At 49.2% G+C, this 23,333-nt stretch overlaps 1 protein-coding gene across 2 annotated transcripts in view; it reads right to left on the minus strand.

Moving 5' to 3' along the window:
* IFFO2 (intermediate filament family orphan 2) overlaps window positions 1–23,333 on the minus strand; it is a 55,261-nt gene that overhangs the window by 18,624 nt on the left and 13,304 nt on the right. For both annotated transcript variants that reach the window (XM_059487514.1, XM_059487513.1), the window contains exons 2-3: window positions 873–933; window positions 449–544 (exon numbers count right to left, since the gene is read on the minus strand). In XM_059487514.1, the coding sequence (XP_059343497.1) occupies window positions 449–544; window positions 873–933 (157 nt within the window). The remainder of the gene's footprint in view (window positions 1–448; window positions 545–872; window positions 934–23,333) is intronic.

Here is a 23,333-nt window from a genome sequence, read left to right on the forward strand (position 1 = left end):
TGCCAGGGCTGGAACAGGATGATCTTTAAGCTCCTTCCAACCCAAAGCAGCCCATGATTCCATACAATATGTTCCTTTAGGAACAGGGTTTGGAACAGAATTTGTTCCTGCATGGCTCCAGGCAAAGTCTCCATGCCAGCAGCTCCTGGAGCTGCCCAGGGCTGGGGCTGCTCCCCAGGCTGGGACTTTTCCAGCCCTTTTCTCCCAGCAGCTGTGGGGAGGGAGGGAGGGAGGGCAGAGTCCTGGTGATGGTAAGCAGCAGTTAATGCATCTCCACACAGACCAGACAGGAAGCAGGGGAGGGGGATCTGTCTGATGCACTGATCCCAGCAGCCATCGCTAATTACACAGCAGCACTCGCTAATTACACAGCAGCACTCGCTAATCACCTGGCTGGGGGTGAAGCCATGTGCAGGACACGCTCCCACAGAGGGCCCTCTGTACTTACATCACTCATCAGACCCTTAAACACCACCAGCTCTGCCTTCAGCCTCTCGATCTTCTCATTCAGCTCCTCCTGCAGAGCTTCTGCCTCCTGAGCCTCCTGCAAGGGAACACCCGGGGGTGAGAGCCCAGCCCTGCTCCCCACCCAGCTGAGCAGGCTGCTTAAAAAGGGGCTTAGAATGGAACTTCATTCTTTAATGGAATTTAATTGTTACCCTCTGTTGTAAATTCCACTCCCTCCTCCCACTTTGTGACAAACTTTGTCACAAACTTCGTCATTTCCTGCTCCAGCTTCCCAGCATTAGCCCTGTCCTCTGCAGCAGCACAGCTGCTCAAGCCAAAGGGCAAATTTATAATTAAAAGACAAATAAAATGCTGAGCAGCATGAGGAGAGCTGCACCTTTCACCCCACACTGCCCACACCTCACCTCTCTCAAGGTTTCCACCATGGATTCCAGGCTCATCCTCCTGGTCAGCTCCTCTTCCCATCTGAAAGACAAGAGGTGCAAAGGGTTAATTACAGAGAAAAGCAGCTTTTCCCCTCAGAATGACAAGTTCTGATGGCTGTGGGAGGAGATGTGACAGTTTCTGGAAATGCAGAGCAGATGGGCTCCCTCAGACAGAACAGGGAGTCTGTGAGGGAAGCAAAGCTGTCTCCACTTTTACTGGGACCAGCATTCCACCAGCAGAGCTTTGAGCTGGGAGGGAGCTCCAAGATCCCATCCCAGGGATCCAACCCCTCAAAAATCACCTTCCACCGTCCCAGGGTGTTCCAGCCTGGCCTTGGACACTGCCAGGGACTCAGGGGCAGCCTCTGGGCAGCCTGTGCCAGCCCCACCCTCACAGGAACAATTCCTTCCTCATTTCCAACCTAAATTTCCCCTCTTTCAGTTCATTTGATATTTGGCTGCAAACGAGGTGGGAAGATTTTGGTCCAGAAAGAATCAGGGAAGTTATGTCAATCAAAAATGTTACGATTTCCCACTTCAGACCAAGCAGTCCATGTGTTTCTGTGCCTTCTGCATCCAAATCCTCACTGATCTCCATGTCCCAGCCCTCCAGCTGCCAGGAGAACACTCCAACAAGTCCCCAAGTGCTGGGGGTGCCAGGGAAGGAGACAGAGCTGAAATTGTTTAATTAAAGTGGCTGAGGTCATTATGGGGCTCTGAGCAGCCTGGTCTATGAAAGGGAGTGAAATAAAATGACTTTAAGGCTGCTTCCAACCCAAATCGTTCTGGGGTCCTACAATTATTTTTATAATTGTTTTTTATATTGTATTGTGTTTTATATGGTATTGTATTTTATATGTATTGTATTTTATATTGTATTGTATTTTATATTGTATTTTTATATTGTATTGTATTGTATTGTATTGTATTGTATTGTTGGGGTTTTTTTTAATTCTGTTTTCAAGCACTGAAACCCTTTACAGCAAACCCCAAATCTGACAATTTTAACTGGAAACATTCTGGAAAAACGCTGATACACACCCACAGACATGGGCATGGTTTGAGTCTAGCAGGAGAGGGAAAGCCAAGTGTGTGCCCCTCTTTGAACAGGCACCAGTGCCAGCCCAGACCTGCCTGTCTGTTGGGACCTTTTCCTCCTTTGGATACACAAATCAAAAAGAATCTTGTGAACAGACTCTCCACGTGCCATCACCACCATTCTGTTGCTACCTCAACACTTCTCAGAGCTCAGCTGGAACTGTGAGGCCAGAAATCAAAGAAAACACAGTGGTTAAATCCACCAAAATGCAGAGATTCAGCCCATTTTGCAAGGCACAGAGCACTGGGGATGGATGGCTGCAGGATGAGCCCATGGAGGCTGATCTGGTGCCCCTGGGCACAGAGCTCACCCCTGCAAGGACCACAGGGGATGTTGGGGCAGGGAGGGAATCTCTGAGGACATTCCCACCCCAGCCACTCTTCCCTGCTGATGGGGACAGAACATCCAGCACAGCAGCCCGTGAGAGCTGCACTTGTGCAGGAGTGCTGGGAAGGATCAAAGTTTGACAAAGAAGTCTCACGGATATGTGTGCTTAGCAGAAACGTTTTTAAATGTTGAGTCTGATGAAGGAATAGAGATGGAAGCAAGTTTTGATATAGAAGAAAAGAATGGCTGAGCCAGTCTTACTGGCTAACCAAGGAGGCAAAGAGTGTGTTAGTTAGAAAGGCTTTTAATGACTTAGAGCAAAGGATAAACCCACCCCAAACAAGAAGATGTTTTTACAAGCAGAAAGAGAGCACAGGCAAAGAAGCCTGTCAATGTGGCAAGTAGAAAAAAGGTCTCAGAATTTTCCACTGCAAGAAACTGAAAAACAACTTCTAGCTTAAACTGTAAAGTACTAACTTTTAGTGATTGGAGAAAGTAACGTGACTATGGTAATTACAGTAGTTATGATGGGTTATAGATAACAGTTGAGGTATAGATTGGTTCTACTGTACTAAGATGCTCAGCAAAGTATATAATTGACTGTAACTAAAATTAAGTTTAAATTAAACTTTAAAGTTTCAATTAAAATTAAGGTGTCCAGGCCTGCCTGCAGCTGGAGCTGACAGCTGTAGGCACAGGCTCTGTCACCCACAACCCTGGAGTGCTGTAACCTCTTGGATACAATAAACTGCATTTTGGACACAATAAACTGCATTTTGGATACAATAAACTGCATTTTGGACACCCACCTGGAGTCCCACATCTCTCATTCAGGCTCTTACACAGCAGGACTTGTTGTGCATCTCTTTACCAGCATGGATTCACTGCCAAGCAGGGGAAAATATTTAGGCTGCAATTTGCATTTGTCACCAAACGTTGCAGCTCGGATTTCCGTGCCCTCGGTGGGTTTGTACTAATTAATGTGCATTGCTATAAAAATAGCAGCTTTGCCTTTCTAATATCAAAGGCAAGAAGGTGAAATTAATTAAAGCAGGCAATTATACTGGCAATGAGTGAGCTGCCTCTCCTGTTCCAGGGCGATCATCCCTCCTGCCTCTGCTGCCAGTGGTGGATGGGAGTGGAGCAGACACTGCAAAATTGATCTGCTGCTTCTCAAGGGCTGAACTCCTGGCAGGAGGGAGGGATGCTGGCTGCATGCAGCCCTCCTGCTGAATTCCTGCCTCCTCACCCTGCCTTCTGCAGAGGGAGGGAGAGAGGGATTTTTGGAGAACGTCACCTCTGTGTTTTCCCTGACTCTGCCAAAAGGCAGGAGAAGGGATTTGAGTTCCCCCCCAGCAGGTCAGCTGCCAGAATTACACATCCCAGCCTGCTCAGACCAACCTCCCCCATCCTGCAGGCAGCCCGGCAGCTCCATTTCTTTGCTTGGTGCTTTTTGCAGATTTACAGCCCTAATTCCTGCCCAGCAAACCCAACCAGTGTCTTCTTCAGGAGAGGGGGAAAGTGCCACCATCCTCCCACAGTCCCTGTGTTTCTCTTAGTTACAGCAACAATAAAACCATCAGGTGATTTTTAATCAGTTCCAACCAGTTTTTAACGCAAATTTTTTAAAAGTTCCTGCCTGACTGAAGGAAATTTTCACAGGTCTGGCAAGGAGGGTCCTGCTAACCATTAATAGCAAATTCTTAACCCCAGAGCACATTCCTCCCACCCACCACCAAGCTGATTAACCTCATTTACCAGCTCAAAATGCCAATCTTACTTTCCCCTCACACTTAAACCTCGAGAGAATATTCCCAGTGAGGAGAGGACACAGCCAGGCAGGGGGTGACAATGGAGAGGAGGATTAATTGTGCATCTCAACTTCCAGGGAGGTGAGACAATAAGAAGATTGCTCATTCTGTGATCATCCTGTGTTTGCTGCAGCACAGCCGACTTTAAAGGGACCTTGGCAGCTGTGCTGCTGCACATTCCCAAAATCCAGGAGCCAGGGCACTGAGAGGATGCTAATTATGGCTCTGCTGCCTTTATTATTCACCACACTCCATTATTCCCCTGGTCATTTACATTAATCAGTATTTCTCTCCTCAGTTACCATCTGAGGTCACACTGTAACCCCAGCAGGCTGTGGGTGCCCCTGTGCTGCTCCCTGGCACACAGAACCAGGGCAGGCAGCCCAAAAATGCCACAGAGGGACCCAACAGCTCAGGAGCTGCCTTCAACCCAAGGGACTGGGGAGCACCTCCAATTCCAGGGGAGAGAGGAGCACCTCCATCCCAAAGGGAGAGGGGAGCAAATCCATCCCAAGGGAGCATCTCCAATTCCAAGGGAGAAGGGAGCACCCCCAGTTCCAAGGGAGAGGGGAGCACCCCCAATCCCAAGGGAGGAGAGCACCTCCATCCCAAAGGAGAGGGGAGCACATCCACCCCAAGAGAGCACCTCCAATTCCAAGGGAGAAGGGAGCACCCCCAATCTCAAGGGACAGGGGAGCACCTCCATCCCAAGAGAGAAGGGAGCTCCTCCATCCCAAATGAGAGGGCAGCACCTCCAATCCCAAGGGAGAGGGCAGCACCTCCAATCCCAAGGGTTTGGGGAGCACCTCTAATCCCAAGGGTTTGGGGAGCACCTCCATCCCAAAGGAGAGGGGAACACCTCCATTTCCAAGGGAGAGGGGAGAACCTCCATCCCAAGGGAGCATCTCCATCCCAAGGGAGCACCCCCAATTCCAAAGGAGAGGGGAGCACCTCCAACCCAAGGGAGAGGGGAGCTTCTCCAATCCTAAGGGAGAGGGGAGCACTTCCAATTCCAAGAGAGGGAGGGGAGCACCTCCATCCCAAGGGAGCACCTCAAATCCCAAAGGGAGAGGGGAGCAAATCCGTCCCAAAGGAGAGGGGAGCACCCCCAATTCCAAAGGAGGGGAGCATCTCCAATCCCAAAGGAAAGGGAGCACCTCCAGTTCCAAAGGAGCACCTCCAATCCCAAAGGGAAAGGGCATCACTCCCATCCCAAAGGAGAGGGGAGCATCTCCAGTTCCAAAGGAGAGGGCAGCACCTCCATCCCAAGAGAGAAGGGAGCACCCCCAATCCCAAGGGAGAGGGGAGCACCTCCAGCTCCGCACAGCAGGAGCTCCCTGATCCCTGAGGGTCCCTTCCAGCCCAGGAGACCCCAGATCCCACAATTCTGCAAGAGCCAAACTGCTGGGAAGGCAGCAGCCTCCCCGCTGCAGCAGGGGCTGAGCTGCTGCTCCCCAAGCACGCTTCATTTCTTGGCTCACATGCAGCAATTGCAATGGTTTCCAGCTGCATCCAAAAATCCTTTTCTGACTCACAAACGCTGCCGTCCAAAGCTCCCAGACTTTGAGGCTTTTTATTACATTTTTAGTTCTTTCTTCTAAAAAAAGCTCAGCGACATGAATTTGTTCATGCCTAAGCCAGGCTTTTTTATTTTTTTTTCCCCCTTCTTTCCCACCTTCCAAGGACGTGTCAGTCCCATCCAGCCACAAATAAAGGGCAAGCCTGACTTTTCTCTGAAGCCCTTTTTTCCCAGATGTGACACATCACATTCTCACATTCCAGGGCCATTCCGTCACTCCTTCAGCCCTGCCTGGCTGTCTGAGAGCAGAACAAAGGGAGCCCGGGAAGGACACGGGGCAAACAAACCCCCGGAGCAGCCAGGATTAGCAGGGCTCCGAGCAGTGCCCTTGTACAGCTGAGTCACAGCTCAGCTCAGCAAAGAGATGGACACACCTCGGGATAACAGCCCTGAAATCTTCCCCAGCTTTTCCAGCCTCGGTGTTCATGGAATTGCACCGAGCTCTGTGCTGGCACCAGCCCCAAAACGCTTTGCCACCGATGATGCCTCAGGTTTAGATTTTCTGTTTTTCAGATTCTGTGCTGGTATCTCAGGTTCAGCTTTTCTATTTTTCAGATTCTGTGCTGATATCTCAGGTTTAAATGTTCCGTTTTTCACATTCTGTGCTGCTTTGGTGCGTGGGTCTGGGCTCACATCAGGGCACGGTGAGCTCTGCACAGAGCAGGGAGACAAAACAATTCCTGCTCTGCTGGGACCAAGGACAAATGATCCAAATCTCAGCCCAGGAGCACAAACAACATGGAATGGAGAGAGAAAAACAAGGATGGGACTGCATGGGCTAAAGCTGGAATTGGACAATGAACTGCAAGATGCAAATGGAGCAGAACTTAGAAAAGTTGAAAGACTGTGAGCGGTTGTGCATTTTTGGCACCATTTAGAGTTCATTTTGTGCCCATTTTGGTTCATTTTGGGTTCATTTTGTGCCATTTTGGGTTCATCCTGGGTTCATTTTGTGACCATTTTGGGTTCATTTTGTGCCATTTTGGTTCATCTTGGGTGCAGCCCTGGCTGGGCTCTTGTGCTGCCCAAGGTGGGTCCATTGAGGAGATCTGTGACTGTGCTCACGGGGGTCTTAGCATGAGGGAAGAGATGAGGATCTGACTCCATGTTTCAGAAGGCTTGATTTATTATTTTATTATATATATTATATTAAAACTCTACTAAAAGAATAGAAGAAAGGATTTCTTCAGAAGGCTGGCTAAGGATAGAATAAGAAGGAATGATAACAAAGGTTTGTGGCTCGGACTCTCTGTCCAAGCCAGCTGGGCTGTGATTGGCCATTAATTAGAAACAATTAACATGGGCTAATCAAATATCTACCTGTTTGCATTCCACAGCAGCAGACAATCATTGTTTACATTTTGTTCCTGAGGCCTCTCAGCTTCTCAAGAGGAAAAATCCTAAAGAAAGGATTGTTCATAAAAGATGTCTGCGACAGAGATCCTTTCAATAAATCCCTATTTTATTCTTTAGCTCTGTCCAGTCTCTGTTTTAGCTCAGCCTTCCCAAGGCATCAGCACTGCCTCAAAACCCCTCTCAAGGAATGGGATCCTCTTCATTCCTTGAGACCCAGTGCCATGTGCAGCTCAGGAACACAGACCAGGGAAGGGCAGCAGAATCCCAAAAACCCCTGTGGAACAGCAGATCAGCTCCAGACAAGTCTGCCTTGCAGAGAGCTGCTCTGTAATTGCCTTTTGCAGGGATTTGAGATGCCTGGGTTGATTTAACCAAGGAACAAGGTGCTCACAGGAGGCACCAGGTACAAACATGCCGGGCTCAGAATGGTTTTGCTCGAGGCAGAAAGGCACAAGCAGAGCAGCTGATCGTTAATGACGCCTGATGGTATCAGCTGGATTATCCCTTCATTAAAAATATCCCTCCCTCAAGGAATAAAACATTCAGCAAGTGTTACTTAATGACAAAGTATTTATTCCAGAAGCAAAACTCTTCAGGAAGACCCTTTTTGTAGGGTTGGGGAGGGAAGAAAATCCCCAAAAAGAGGGATGGGATGGGATGGGATGGGATGGGATGGGATGGGATGGGATGGGATGGGATGGGATGGGATGGGATGGGATGGGATGGGAAGGGAAGGTTTGGGAGGGGAAGGTTTGGGAAGGGAAGGTTTGGGAAGGTTTGGGAAGGGAAGGTTTGGGAAGGGAAGGTTTGGGAAGGTTTGGGAAGGGAAGGGAAGGTTTGGGAAGGGAAGGGAAGGTTTGGGAAGGGAAGGGAAGGGAAGGGAAGGGAAGGGAAGGGAAGGGAAGGGAAGGGAAGGGAAGGGAAGGGAAGGGAAGGGAAGGGAAGGGAAGGGAAGGGAAGGGAAGGGAAGGGAAGGGAAGGGAAGGGAAGGGAAGGGAAGGGAAGGGAAGGGAAGGGAAGGGAAGGGAAGGGCTCCAGAGCTTTCAGGTTTAAGTCCTCAAGGGGAAACTGAAGCGCTGGTTTGAGCAGTACCCATAAAATGCCCACGGAGACAGGAACAGTTCCCAAACACCAACCCCCAGAACACTGAGCACCCCAGAACAGAACCATTGCATGTCCCTGCCCACCCCAGTGCGGCACCAGCTGCCCCCAGCCCTGCTCTCCTGGGCACAGCAGCCCCTCCCCTCCCCTGGCACAGCACGGATGCCCCCGAGGCCGTGCCCCATGCCAGGACCAGCCTCGTGCTCCCACCTCCCCCAGCAGGGCTGGGCTGCTCCAGGGCGCAGGGGGACACCCACAGGAGCTGGGCACGAGGCTGTGCCCACCATGGCACCGGGTGGCACTCACAGGATCCCTGAGCACGAGGTCATGCCTACACTGGCACCATGTGGCACACACGGCCTCAAGCACAAAGCCCTCTTTGTGCTGGCACCACATGGCACCCGCAGGAGCCTGAGCACGGGGCTGTGCCCATAATGGCACCGTCTGGCACTCATAGGAGCCTGAGCATGAGGCCACGTCCGTGCTGGCACCACATGGCACCCACAGGAGCCCCATGAGGCCATGCCTGCACTGGCACTGTGTGGCACCCACGGCAGCCTGAGCACAAAGCCCTCTTTGTGCTGGCACCACATGGCACTCACAGGAGCCCAGAGCACGGGGCTGTGCCCACATGAGGCCATGCCCACACTGGCACTGAGTGACCCACCCTGGCACTGAGTGACCCACACTGGCACTGTGTGACCCACCCTGGCACCGTGTGACCCACACTGGCACTGAGTGACCCACACTGGCACTGTGTGACCCACCCTGGCACTGAGTGACCCACACTGGCACTGTGTGACCCACCCTGGCACCGTGTGACCCACACTGGCACTGAGTGACCCACACTGGCACTGTGTGACCCACCCTGGCACTGAGTGACCCACCCTGGCACCGTGTGACCCACACTGGCACCGTGTGACCCACACTGGCACCGTGTGACCCATGTTGGCACTGTGTGACCCACACTGGCACTGTGTGACCCACACTGGCACTGTGTGACCCACACTGGCACTGTGTGACCCAAACTGGCACCATGTGACCCATGCTGGCACTGTGTGACCCACCCTGGCACTGTGTGACCCACACTGGCACTGTGTGACCCACACTGGCACTGAGTGACCCACCCTGGCACTGTGTGACCCACACTGGCACCGTGTGACCCACATTGGCACCGTGTGACCCACACTGGCACTGAGTGACCCACACTGGCATCGTGTGACCCACCCTGGCACCGTGTGACCCACGTTGGCACCGTGTGACCCACACTGGCACTGTGTGACCCACCCTGGCATTGTGTGACCCACGCTGGCACCGTGTGACCCACACTGGCACCGTGTGACCCGAACTGGCACTGTGTGACCCATGCTGGCACTGTGTGACCCACACTGGCACTGTGTGACCCATGTTGGCACTGTGTGACCCATGTTGGCACTGTGTGCCCCACACTGGCACCGTGTGACCCACGTTGGCACCGTGTGACCCACACTGGCACTGTGTGACCCACGCTGGCACCATGTGACCCACACTAGCACTGTGTGACCCACACTGGCACTGTCTGACCCACGTTGGCACCGTGTGACCCACGTTGGCACCGTGTGACCCACCCTGGCATTGTGTGACCCACACTGGATTTCATTTTAAATAAAGAACTCTCTGAAGGCTTCTTTACTTTCCATGGAATCCCAGAGTGGTTTGGGTTGGAAGGAGCTCCAAGATTATCCCACTGCACCCCCTGCCATGGCAAGGACACCTTCCATCATCCCAGGGTGCTCCATGCCCTGTCCAGCTGGCATTGGACACTGCCAGGCACAGGGCAATCACAAACTCCTGGCTCTTGTTAAATAAAACAAGATAAAACAAGAGACCAAAAGAAAAAGAAAAATAAATAAAAAAAGAACACCAAAAAAAGGCCAAAAAAAAACCCCAAACCAAGCCAAAACAAATGAACAATTCACCATTCTCTCTGATTTTGGAATCCTTGCCCAAGAGATCATTTTCCTCCCAGTTTTCATTTTGCACTAAATTAGACATAAAATTGCACCAACCAATTAGATCCTTCCCAATTGCTACCTCTGTCTAAATGAGCATTTTGAGGATGCTGCACAGCAAAGGGATTGCTCCTGATTATCCCAAGCACTGATCATGCTGATCCCACATGCCCAACCTCATTGAGGCAAATTAAATGTTGCTTGATGGGCTCCATGGAGAACATATTAATTTAATGGGAAGGGCTGATTCCATTAGAGCCTGGCTGCAACAGAGGATGCAGCACTCAGGGAAGTTGTGTTGCTGCCTGTTGCAACACCCTCTCACCAAAGCTCTTTTGCCAAAAACCATTCCAAGCATCCAAATTCCCAAATATCAGAGTTATGGGGGAGTTTATCCTGAGTGTCTGTGGTGAGAAATCAAATCTCTGCAGAGCAGAACTTACCAAACATCAGAGCCATAGGAGAGCTCATCCCTGAATCTTTACTGTGGGACATCAAATTTCTACAGAGCAGAACTTCCCAAATATCAGAGCCATGGGGGAGTCTGTCCCTGAGTTTCTTGTGAGACACCAAATCTCTGCCCAGCAGAACTTCCCAAATATCAGAGCCATGGGGGAGTTCATCCTGAGTCTGTGGTGAGACATCAAATCTCTGCAGAATAAACTTCTCAAACATCAGAGCCATGGGGGAGTTCATCCCTGAGTTTATTGTGAGACACCAAATCTCTGCAGAGCAAAAATTCCCAAACTTCAGAGCCATGGGAGAGTTCATCTCTGAGTCTTCACTGTGAGACATTAAAACTCTGCACAGCAGAACTTCCCAAATATCAGAGCCATGGGAGAGTTCATCCCTGAATCTTTACTGTGGGACACCAAATCTCTGCAGAGCAAAAATTCCCAAACACCAGAGCCATGGTGGAGTTTATCCCTGAGTTTGTGGTGAGCCATCAAATCCCTGCCCAGCAGAACTTCCCAAATACCAGAGCCATGGGGAAGTTTATCCTGAGTCTATTGTGAGACACCAAATCTCTGCCCAGCAGAACTTCCCAAACATCACAGCCATGTGAGAGTTCATCCCTGAGTCTTTACTGTGGGACACCAAATCTCTGCAGAGTAAAACTTCCCAAATATCAGAGCCATGGGGAAGTTTATCCTGAATCTATTGAATCTATCTCTGCAGAGAAATGAAATCTCTGCAGAGTAAAACTTGCCAAACATCACAGCCGTGTGAGAGTTCGTCCCTCAGTCTTTACTGTGGGTCATTAAATCTCTGCCCAACTTCCCAAACATCAGAGCCATGAGGGAGTTTGTGCCTGACTCTCTGTGGTGAGACACCAAATCTCTGCAGAGCAGAACCTGCCCCCTTTGCACTGCTCCTGTGGGGTGTTTCCCCATAAAGCAGAGGTTTAATATTAAAGCCTTCTTCCAGAGCTGGGCTCTACTTAAAGCAGCAAGCAGACCTTTGAACAGCAATTCCTTGTGAAGAAAATTGCTAAAAGGAGTTACTCTGCAGGAAAACATTGCCTAATTACAGCCCCTGATTACAGCCAGCGAGGCAGATGCTGCAGCCTGTCAGTGGAACCACAATAAAAATCCTCTGCAGGTTCCTTTGTGTCTCCTCCTGCCCACACGGGCTGTTCAAACAAACCCACCTTTAATGACACCACAGGTCAACAACATCAAGTAAAAGCAGCAGCTGTGCCTGCATTCCTTCAGAGGGAAAATTATGGGGCTCTGAGCAGAGCAGGAGGAGCCAGAGGGGCAGTGACACCCTGCAGAGTCACCGCTCCTGTGTGAGCCATCCCTGCACCACAGAGCTCTGCGAGGCTGCTGGGGAACATGGAACAGGAAAGCCTTATAAATATGAGTGTCTAGGAAAAGAGTTTGAGAATATGGAAATTAGCAATGAGATTGAAATGAAAGCAAGCTTTGAGATCCCTCAGTTACTGAACAACTGGAAAACAATGGTGTGGCTGGCTGAAGGTGATCCCCTTTTGATGGAACAACACCCTCTGCTTGCAGACAGGCCCAAGGCTCAGAGCAGACCCTACAGCTTGGCAGAAGGGGCCCAAAGAGGAGTTTTTAGGGTTTAAAATGGAACACAGTGTGGTAATGTAATGATCTTATAGGCTGTATAGAAATGCTGTAAGATTTGTATCTTGTACTAGATTGGTTAGTGAGAATCAGAATATTCAGCACAGGTGCTCTGGGCTGTGTGCCAGGGTCTCTGAGCCCCCCAGTGGGGTCCTGGCAGCTCTGGACACCCAGAGGGACGCACGGAGCTCTGACACCACACAAGGGAGGAGACCCCCAGGAGATCCCCTGGCCTTGCACAGAGCTGCTGACGGGGAATTGATGTTTGCTCAGTCTCACACCCAGCCAAGTGAAGGAAAATGTGATCACTGTCCTGTGTCAAAGCCATTCCACATGAGAGTCCAGAGCTTCTGCAAGTAGAAGTCTGGACAGAAAAGATTTGTACATCTCAGCTTCTTCTTTCTTCCCTTCCTAATCCCATTCCTTACTCTCCTGGAGAGAAGCTCAGGCTGAAGGCAACAGAACCCAGCCTGATTATCACCACTCTTGTGCCTTTCCACAGCTGTAAATGATTTTTAACATTGTTTACCAGGTGAAACCCATGAGGATTGTCCAAAGCCACAACTCCCACCCACTATGGCCAGGAGTACACACTCCTGAGGAGAACCATGGATATTAATTCCTTAGTTAGTTCCTTCCCAAGGTTTCATGGAAGCTCACAGCATCTGTGCACTGCAGCCTGGCCCTTCTGCTGCTCCTGAGCTCAGGAAATCAGAGCTGCTCCAGAGCAGTTTCATCCTGAGGAGCAAAACCACAAAAGGCCTCTGCCTGTGCAGTCTTTATAAATAAAATATCCACGCTCAAGAAACTGGATGTAATTAAAAGCACATTTTATCACACCTCCCACCGTTGTGCCGTGGCAGGAACACAGAGTTTCCTGCAGAGAGAGGATCTGGGGTTAGTCACAAACTGCTCTGCCTGATAAGGCACCACCAGGTGTGCAGAAAGGCTCAGGCTGTAATTTGTGATGTGATAAGGGACACAGAACAGAGACACAATGAGAACTGAACTCTGCTTTCCGTCCCTTCCCTGCACATCTGTGCCCAGCCTGTCCCAGCCTGAGCCACAAGAAATAACAGACCAAGCTGGATTGGATTTCCCAGAATCCCAGCATGGTTTGGGCTGGGAGGGACTGGCACAGAGCTTGCAAGGGTTGCAGGATGAAGAGAGAGGCGAGAATGTTGACTCCATGTTCAGAAGGCTTGATTTATTATTTTATGATATATATTACATTATTACTGTGCTAAAAGGAATAGAAGGAAAGCTCTCAGAAGGCTGGCTAAGCTAAGAATAGAAAAGGAGTGAATACCCAGCTCTGCCATGAGTGGTCAGTAAATCTAAAATTCACTCAAGACCAATCCCAGATGCACCTGTTGCATTCCACAGCAGCAGATAACCATTGTTTACACTTTGTTGCTGAGGCCACAGCTTCTCAGAAGGGGGAAAAAATCTTAAAGAAAGGATTTTAATGAAAAGATGTCTGTGACATGAGACCTGAGAGCTGATGCAGTTCCAATCCCTTTGCCATGCAGGGACACCTTCCACCGCCCCAGGCTGCTCCAAGCCCCGTTCAGCCCAGCCTTGGACACTTCCAGAGACCAGGAATCCTCAGCCTCTCTGGGAGTCTGTGCCAGGGCCTCCCAGGGAACGACTTTTCCCCTTTATTTTACCCCTGGCAGGCTGCAGGCAGAGCCAAGGCTGGTTTTTATTTTGCCTCTGCACCAGCGACTTAAATTCATTTTTCACTGCTGTCAAAACCTTGCTGACAGTGTTTACAAGCCCTGAACAAATGCATGGCTCTTAAGCACGAACAAATCATTCTGCAGTGGGATCTGCTGCAGTTTCTGACAGCTGAAATGCAGGTTTGGGGAGGCAAAGCTGCCAGGGAAGGGGAGAGGGATTTATCCAGCTCTGCCTCCCATTCCCAGCCATTTCCTGGGACTGCAGCAACCCAGAACTGCCCCCAACAAAAGAACCTGGTGGGAAACAGCAGCCTGGGAAAGGTCTGCAGGGCCTGTGCTTTGGGGGAGAGGGAAATCCCTGAGAAATCATGGAAAAGCAGCCAAGAGAACAAGCACAAACAAGTCCACAATGAGAAAAACATCAATGGGAACGCTGGACAAAAACATCAGTGGGGAAGGAGAAAATGGGCAGCACAGAGAAGAGGAGCCTCTCCAAAGCCAGATACCACTAAAAAGTTAAAAAAAAAAAAAAAAAAAGGGAAATATGGTGATGAACTTTAAACTCCCAATTTCTGAAACTGGCCCTCATTTGTTTGAGACAGCCTTGGAGCAGAGGCACCCCAGGGACATGTGAGCTGCCAAAAAACTGAATTAGCCAATTATTTTTTCCCTTTCTCTATACAGAATTTTGTTAACAGCAAAAGGCAAATTTAAAGTGGGCACATCCTGGTTTCAGTTTGAGAGGGTGGCATCACATTTATCACATTTCCAAGGTTTTCTCCTGTGCTGGTGTTCCCTGAGGGGTCTCAGGGCACTGCTGGGAACAACTGGGGAACACAGAGGGAAAGGAAAATGGTTTGGGTTGGATGGCACCTTAAAAACCCATTCATTCCAACGCTGCATGGAAGGGAGAGGGGAAATTCCACAGAACTCAACTAAAGCTGGGAAGAAATCCCATTTTGCAGAGCCCTACCAGTCTCTGTACCACACTCTGATCAAACCATTTTCTCCCCAAGAAAACCCCCTGCATTAACACACATCAGCACACATTTATTTACATTTCTTTTACAGCTCTGCCTCTTGACAAGCTGCAATTCCATGGGATTTAGTGTGGGTGCATTCAGGTGTTTTGTCCCAACACTGTGGCACTGGCAAATATCAAAAACTGCTGGGAAAATCCAGCTGAATAAACTCACTGATGACCAAGCTCCTTGAAGAAAATACTACCAAACCTCAGCAGCAATGCTTTAGAATCATTAAGGCTGCAGAAGATCCTGGACTCCTACAAAACTTCAGCAAAGAAGAGAGATGCTGAGCCTGAAGAAAGCATTGATTTAAGCCAATAATTTTTTAAACTTCCTGCAGAAGTCCCAAACCCAGTTATTCTCTGCTGAGCCTGAAGAAAGCACTGATTTAAGCCAATATTTTTTAACTTCCTGCAGAAGCTCCAAACCCAGCTATTCCCTGCTCCTGAGAAGGTGCTCTGTGTCTCTCTCTATGGCATGCAGGGGTTAAAATTCACTGTGAGGGTCTGGCAGCCAGGCCCAGGCAGCCCTGAGCAAACCAGAGGCAGGAGTTGGATGCCTTGAAGGAGTTTTTCTGCCAACCCTGAAGAGCAGGGCAGGAAGAAGAAGCCCATCCACTGCTTTTAAATCCCATTTCACTCATGTGATCCTTGGGATGGCTGCCTAGAACAGAGGCTAAACAAGATTGAGAAAATAAAAGTGAATATTTATCAAAGGCCTTCCACAGATACACCTTGGGCAGTCAGAAGCCTCCAAGGCTACACCCAAATGGACGATGGGCTCGAGTTTTTCAGACAATTATAGATTTTTAACCCAATTTGCATATCAGGAGTTAATGTTCCAATTACAGCTTCAGGTGATGAAGTCATTTACCCCAAGTTTGCTCCCCCCAAGTAATTTTGTTTATATTTTTGGGCCCTGAGGCTGGAGGGTGCCCTTGGGTTTCAGGCCCAGAGGAATTGTTGTGTCTGAATAAAACAGAGAACAGCAGCTGGCAGAACAGGCTGTGGGGTTCAGAGCTCTGCACTGAGGCAGTGCAGGGGCTGAAACACAGAAAAGCCAAATCCCCAGGCATCCAGTGGACAATTCATCATCTGCAGCTCTCCTGGTGCACGTGCTGACGGGAGAAACTTGTGGGGAAGGTGAAAAGCAGCTCAGAGAGCCGGGGCAGACAAAGGGGAGGAAGGAAGGAGTGTGGAACTGCATCGTGGTGCCTTCAGAGGGCTCAGCCCTCAGCGCTGACAGCACAGCGCAGCATGGCATGGCATGGCATGGCATAGAATGGCACAGCACGGCATGGCACAGCACAGCAAGCATGGCACAGCACGGCATGGTACAGAATGGCACAGCCCAGAATGGCACAGCACAGCATGGCACAGCATGGCACAGCACAGCATGGTACAGAATGGCACAGCACAGCATGGCACAGCATGGCACAGAATGGCACAGCCCAGAATGGCACAGCACAGCATGGCACAGAATGGCACAGCACAGTATGGCACAGAATGGCACAGCATGGCACAGAATGGCACAGCACAGCATGGCACAGAATGGCACAGCATGGCACAGAATGGCACAGCACAGCATGGCATAGAATGGTACAGGACAGCAAGGTACAGAATAGCACAGCATGGCACAGAATGGCACAGAATGGCATAGAATGGCACAGGACAGCAGGGTACAGAATAGCACAGCACAGCATGGCACAGAATGGCACAGAATGGCACAGCCCAGCCCACGTTGTTTACAAGGCAGCTCCCAGCAGAACTGGAGCAGTGCTTGGAAGGGGGGATCTCTGGGAATGGGATCTCTGGGAAAGGGGGATCTGGCTGAGGAGCTCTGGGAATGGGGATCTGGGTGAGGATCTTTGGGAAGAGGGGATCTCTGGGAATGGGGGATCTCTGGGAATGGGGATCTGGCTGAGGATCTCTGGGAATGGGGGATCTCTGGGAATGGGGGATCTCTGGGAATGGGGATCTGGCTGAGTCACAGGATAATGGCTGCAAAATCCAGCCTTTGTTTGGGGACACTTGGAAACTGCCCCGTGCTCCTCGGTTATTGAAATGGAATAAACCAGCAGGAGATGGGCACAGGCATGCCTGGACTAAACGTAATAGGAAAAAATTGCAATTTAAAAAAATGAATAAAAATAATACAAAAATCTTATCCCAGCCTTCAACAGAGCCTTGATAATTTGCAGGGATTGTCCTCATGAGGACTCCATGCCCTGGAACCTGGTGTTAAGCAAATGTTTGTAAGGAATAAAAGCTCTTTGCCAGCTGCCCCCAAACATGAGCTGGAGCTCCCTGCACTGGGGATGTGACTGCCCCCATGTCCTGAGGTCCCCAGAGCAGGGGGTCCCACCCTGTTCCATCTTCAAACTCTTTTTCCTTCACCTCCCCTTCAGACCATGAATCTTAGGGGAACATAAAACACCCAATAATCAATCCCACAGGCCCTGAGGGGCACTGCCAGCACCAGGAGGACTCACCTCAGAGGCCAAGCACCCCAAGAGCTTTGAAATAAAATCCAGAACACAAAACTTGACTTGATTTTCAAGGCTCTCCCTCAACTCTTTAAGTAGCATGAGAAGAACCCATATTTTTTCACATACACCTGCATTTCCCCTTCTCTCACCTTTCCTTTTTCTTTTACCCTGAATTCTCAGTTCCTTTTTCTGGTTTGTGTTTTGTTTTTGATCCCCAGACTGCAGGAGACTTCCAGAGCTGACACAAACATCAGCACAGGGGAGGGATCTTGGGCAGGAGCACAAAGAACGAGAGAAACAAAACCCACAACAAACCAGGTTTGAAATCCTAATGAAGAACATGCTGTAACAAAACAGAATAATCCCCCCCAGCTCCAGCCTGGCAGCCACTCTGAGGAGGTGACCTAAGAGCGTGCTCCAACACACAGCATCACCCTTTTAAAAATACATTTGTGTTTTTATGGTGCTCAGGACATTTCCTTTGTCATTTCTCACCTCCTACTGCCACTGAGGCTCCCAGCACAGCACAGACTTGGCCAAAGCTCTGGCAGCTCAGACGAGGAGCTCCAGCAGGGATTTCAGGCCATAATAAGGTCTAAGCTGTCGGAAAGTCCAGGCAAACTTGTGTGGCATGTTTTTCCTTTCCCTGCCCTATAAACAGCCCGTGGAAGCTGTGCTGGAGGCTGCCAAGGCAGCACAGAGCATTCCCTCAGCTGCTGCACATGACTCTGGGCAAGGCTCCTCCATCACAGCTCCCAGCATTGTGGCTAACAGGAAAGCTTGCCCATGTAGGGTGAGGATTATTTTGTTTCACGACTCGTTTTGTTTCGCTGCCTCGTGACTGCAGGGCTGGCTGGTGGAGAGGGGAACATTTGGTGGATGTTTGAGTGGGGCTGTGGGTGTCCTGCTCTCCAGACAGAGCTGGGATTCCCTGGAACTGGAATTGCTCCCACCAAGGTCTCTGGTGAGGAGGGTGAGCCAGGACAGGTCTCAGTGTGACCCTGGAGCAAACCAAGTCTGCCAGACCTGGAAATCCATCCCAGCCAGGCTGGCAGCCTTCCTAGGGATTGCTCTCAAGGACACACACCTGAAAGAGAGGAAAGAAATCCCTGGTGTGACAGTGTTCACAGGGGTTTGAGGGTGAGGGGAGAGATGAGGATCTGACTCCATGTTTCAGAAGGCTTGATTTATTATTTTATGATATATATTATATTAAAACTATATTAAAAGAATAGAAGAAAGGATTTCATCAGAAGGCTGGCTAAGAATAGAAAAAGAAAGAATGATAACAAAGATTTGTGGCTTGGACTCTCTGTCCCAGCCAGCTGACTGTGATTGGCCATTAATTAGAAACAACCACACAAGACCAATCCCAGATGCACCTGTTCCATTCCACAGCAGCAGATAATCAATGTTTACATTTTGTTCCTGAGGCCTCTCAGCTTCTCAGGAGGAAAAATCCTAAGGAAAGGCTTTTTCATAAAAGATGTCTGTGACAGCCTGGGATGACACAAACCTGTCGAGGAAGATGAAACAGGAAAGCCTTATAAATGTGATTGTCTGGGAAAAGATTTTGAGAATATGGAAACTATAAGCGAGCTTGAAGTGAAAGCAAGCTTTGAGATCCCTCAGTTACTGAACAACTGGAAAGCAATGGTGTGGCCAGCTGAAGGTGATCCCCTTTTGATGGAACAACACCCTCTGCCTGCAGACAGGCCCAAGGGTCAGAGCAGACCCTGCAGCTTGGCAGAAGGGGCCAAAGAGGAGTTCTTAGAGCCAGGACAGGTCTCAGTGTCACCCTGGGAGCAAACCAGGGCTGTCCCCTGACTTCCACACCTGGAAAGCCACCCCAGCCAGGCTGGCAGTCTTCCTGAAGGATTGCTCTCAGGGACACACACCTGAAAAAAAGGGAAGAAATCCCTGGGATGGCACAAACCTGTTGGGGAAGATGAAACAGGAAAGCCTTATAAATATGATTGTCTGGCAAAAGATTTTGAGAATACGGAAACTATAAGCGAGATTGAAATGAAAGCAAGCTTTGAGATCCCTCAGTTACTGAACAACTGGAAAACAATGGCATGGCCAGCTGAAGGCCATAGTATGGCCATCCCCTGTCACCCTGTTCTTTTAAGATATTCTAAGCCTTCTGATGTTGACATTCTTGTAGCAAACTTTCTCACACACTTTCTGTAAATCACTCATTGTCTTGCATTCCTTTATGGAAGAAGAGAAATTTGATAGACTGTTAGTCTGTCCAGTGCCATTGGAGAGGTGGCACTGTCACCCTCCAGTCCACGGTCACTCTTGGAAAACTCTAAATGTTTAAGTCAGAAAAACTCCCCTTTTTTCTTCACCTTGAGAAACAGCAGTGTGAGTTGCTGTGTTCTTTCATGTCCTATAGTGACATCCCCCTTTTGATGGAACAACACCCCTGCTTGCAGACAGGCCCAAGGCTCAGAGCAGACCCTACAGCTTGGCAGAAGGGGCCCAAAGAGGAGTTTTTAGGGTTTAAAATGTAACCCAGTGTGGTAATGTAATGATTCTTATAGGCTGTATGTAAATGCTGTAGGATTTGTATCTTGTGCTAGATTGGTTAGTGAGAATTAGAATATTCAGCACAGAAGGAGATTTATGGTATTGGAACGGGAACCTCACTCTCTTACCCCTCTACACACACTCTTACCCTTTTTACTCTCTCCCCCTCTCTTCTCACTCCTGCTCCAGCTGTGTTTGGCAGCTCCCAGCAGGTCCCTGCACTTGGCCCTTTGCAATAAACCCCAAGTTCCTGACCTGGCTGCAGAGATCTCTGCTCTCCATCCATCCCACCCCCCAATGCTCCCCTACCCAACCCCCCCAGGGCCAGCCCCCCTCCCACCACCTGCAGCCTCCACCAGCTCCTGATGGAACACCTGAACCCAGGGATGTTCCATCTCCTGCCCCCAGCACTCAGACAATTCCCCATTTTTGGGAAAGGCTGATCCATCCTGTAGTGCAGCACTGATCTGTGCCATGAAATGTGCACGGGCTGAGCTCAGCCCTTAGAGTGGAACCTGCACAAGGCTCAGAACGCTGGGGCTCAACAACCTCTCTCACAAAAGGCTTTATTTACTTTCTGATTCCCTGAGTAAATGCTGTCTATAAATAGCCCTCCCTGCCCAGCCACAATGCTGTTATCACCTCAGTCACTGGGAAAGGCCCTGATAAGACCAAGTGATAATAGATCAGGATCACGCTTCTGTGGAAAGGAACCTGCTGGAATTCATTTTCATTCCCCTCTGCAGCTCTTCAGCCTGAAGCAGCAAAAATAATGGAGTGCCCATGCCCTCCTCACCTTGTGTTTGGGTTTATCTCCCTCTTCCACCACATCCTTTAAGAACCAGCCTCAAAACAGAGCCAAACTCAAATCTCAGAGCTCAGCTCACCCTAATCTCTGTCCCAGCCCTAAATACTTGTACTGAACCTACTAAAGAACAAAGAAAACAATGAGATAAAGCTTATCTGCTCCCAGGAGTCAGGAGCACAGGTGGAATACACACCTAGGGCACAGCAAAGCCCCCAACACTGCCCTACACATGCATTATCTCAGTGTGAAGAGCTTTATGACCTTTGGAAAAGTAAATATATTTAAGTGCAGCTTTTATGTGCATTGTGGAGGTTCTGACCTCAAAAGAAATAAACTTTTCTTCAAGGGCTCCGCTGCCACTGGAGGGAATGCACAGCACTCCTACAGAGCTCCTATGGATCCATTATCTACATTCCCAGAGTTTTACTGCCTTTGAAAATGGAAATATATTGAAGGGTAGCTTTCATGTGCAGTGTCAGGGCTGTAAGAACATGAGGATTAACCAAGGGAAGAAACAAAAAGCTCTTCAAGGGCTCCGAAGACACTTGAGGAACACACAACACTCCCAAGAGTGCTCCTGTGGATCCATTCCCTTATCTGCATTTGAGGAGCTTGATTACCTTTGAAAATGTAAACATATTTTCTGTGCAGTGCCAAGATTGTAACAACACAAATGTTAACACAAGGTAAGAAATAAAATGATCTTCAAGGGCTCCCATGGCCTTGAGGAACACCCAGGAGCTCTATAGTGCACAGCTCCTATAGATCCATCCCCATATCTGCATTTAAAGAGTTTTACTGCCTTCACAGAGGTAAAAACATTTCATGTGCAGTGCCACAATTGTAAAAACACAAATGTTAACACAAGGTAAGAAATAAACTGTTCACCAAGGGCTCCCATGGCCTTGAGGAACACCCAGCACCCCTGCACAGCTCCTATAGTTCCATTCCCATTTCTGCATGGGAAGAGTTGCATTTAAAGAGTTTTAAATCTGCATTTAAAGAGTTTTACTGCCTTCACAAAGGTAAAGACATTTCATGTGCAGTGCCACAATTGTAAAAACACAAATGTTAACACAAGGTAAGAAATAAACTGTTCTTCAAGGGCTCCCATGGCCTTGAGGAACACCCAGGAGCTCTATAGTGCACAGCTCCTATAGATCCATTCCCATATCTGCATTTAAAGTTTTACTGCCTTCACAGAGGTAAAAACATTGAATGTGCAGTGCCACAATTGGAACAACACTAATGTTAACAGAGGGTAAGAAATAAACTGTTCTTCAAGGGCTCCCATGGCCTTGAGGAACACCCAGCACCCCTGCACAGCTCCTATAGTTCCATTCCCATTTCTGCATGGGAAGAGTTGCATTTAAAGAGTTTTAAATCTGCATTTAAAGAGTTTTACTGCCTTCACAAAGCTAAAGACATTTCATGTGCAGTGCCACAATTGTAAAAACACAAATGTTAACACAAGGTAAGAAATAAACTGTTCTTCAAGGGCTCCCATGGCCTTGAGGAACACCCAGGAGCTCTATAGTGCACAGCTCCTATAGATCCATTCCCATATCTGCATTTAAAGTTTTACTGCCTTCACAGAGGTAAAAACATTTAATGTGCAGTGCCACAATTGGAACAACACAAATGTTAACAGAGGGTAAGAAATAAACTGTTCATCAAGGGCTCCCATGGCCTTGAGGAACACCCAGCACCCCTGCACAGCTCCTATAGATTCATTCCCATATCTGCATTTAAAGTTTTACTGCCTTCACAAAGGTAAAGATATTGAAAATGCAGTGCCACAATTGTAACAACACAAATGTTAACACAAGGTAAGAAACAAAGTGTTCTCAGGGGCTGCAGGGGCACCTGAACACCCACCCAGGAACAGAATGTGCCCCTGCTCATCGCCTCTGGAGCTCAGGGCTTCCAGTTAATCATGGGCACTACAGAATTACCATTAATCCACAGCACTCTGCCATTGAGAGGGAAGCATGTGAATAAAGGTGACAGCATGGGTATAAAATTCAAGATGAGGCATTTTTAAATATTTACATAAAGGCAGAACAATCTCCAACTCACACAAACACACCAGGTGCTTTTGCTGCCCCAGTTGCACAGATCTCCAAGAACTGGAGCTGTTTAGTGCTTGAATTTTTAGCAGAGGGGGACATAAACAGCCAGGGCAGGGGCAGCCCTGGGGTATTTGTAGAGGGGAAGGGATGGGCAGCAGCAGAGTTCCAGTTCAGACTTGGTTTTCATGGAAAACCAGACTGGGACCTTAAAGCTGATCCAGTGTCACCCCTGCCATGGCAGGGACACCTCCCCTGTCCCAGGGTGTTCCAGCCTGGCCTTGGGCACTGCCAGGCATCCAGTGGCAGCCACAGCTGCTCTGGGCACTCACAGGGAAGGATTCCTGCTCAAAATCCCATCTAAACTGTCCCTCTTTGTTTAAAACCATTTCCTGTCCTGCCCCTCCATCCCTAGTAAATAATCCCTCTCCACACTTCCTGCAGCTCCCTCGGGCACTGAAAGGCCACAATTAGGT

The sequence above is a fragment of the Ammospiza nelsoni genome, chromosome 22 (assembly GCF_027579445.1).
Source record: "Ammospiza nelsoni isolate bAmmNel1 chromosome 22, bAmmNel1.pri, whole genome shotgun sequence".
Classification (NCBI taxonomy): domain Eukaryota; kingdom Metazoa; phylum Chordata; class Aves; order Passeriformes; family Passerellidae; genus Ammospiza; species Ammospiza nelsoni.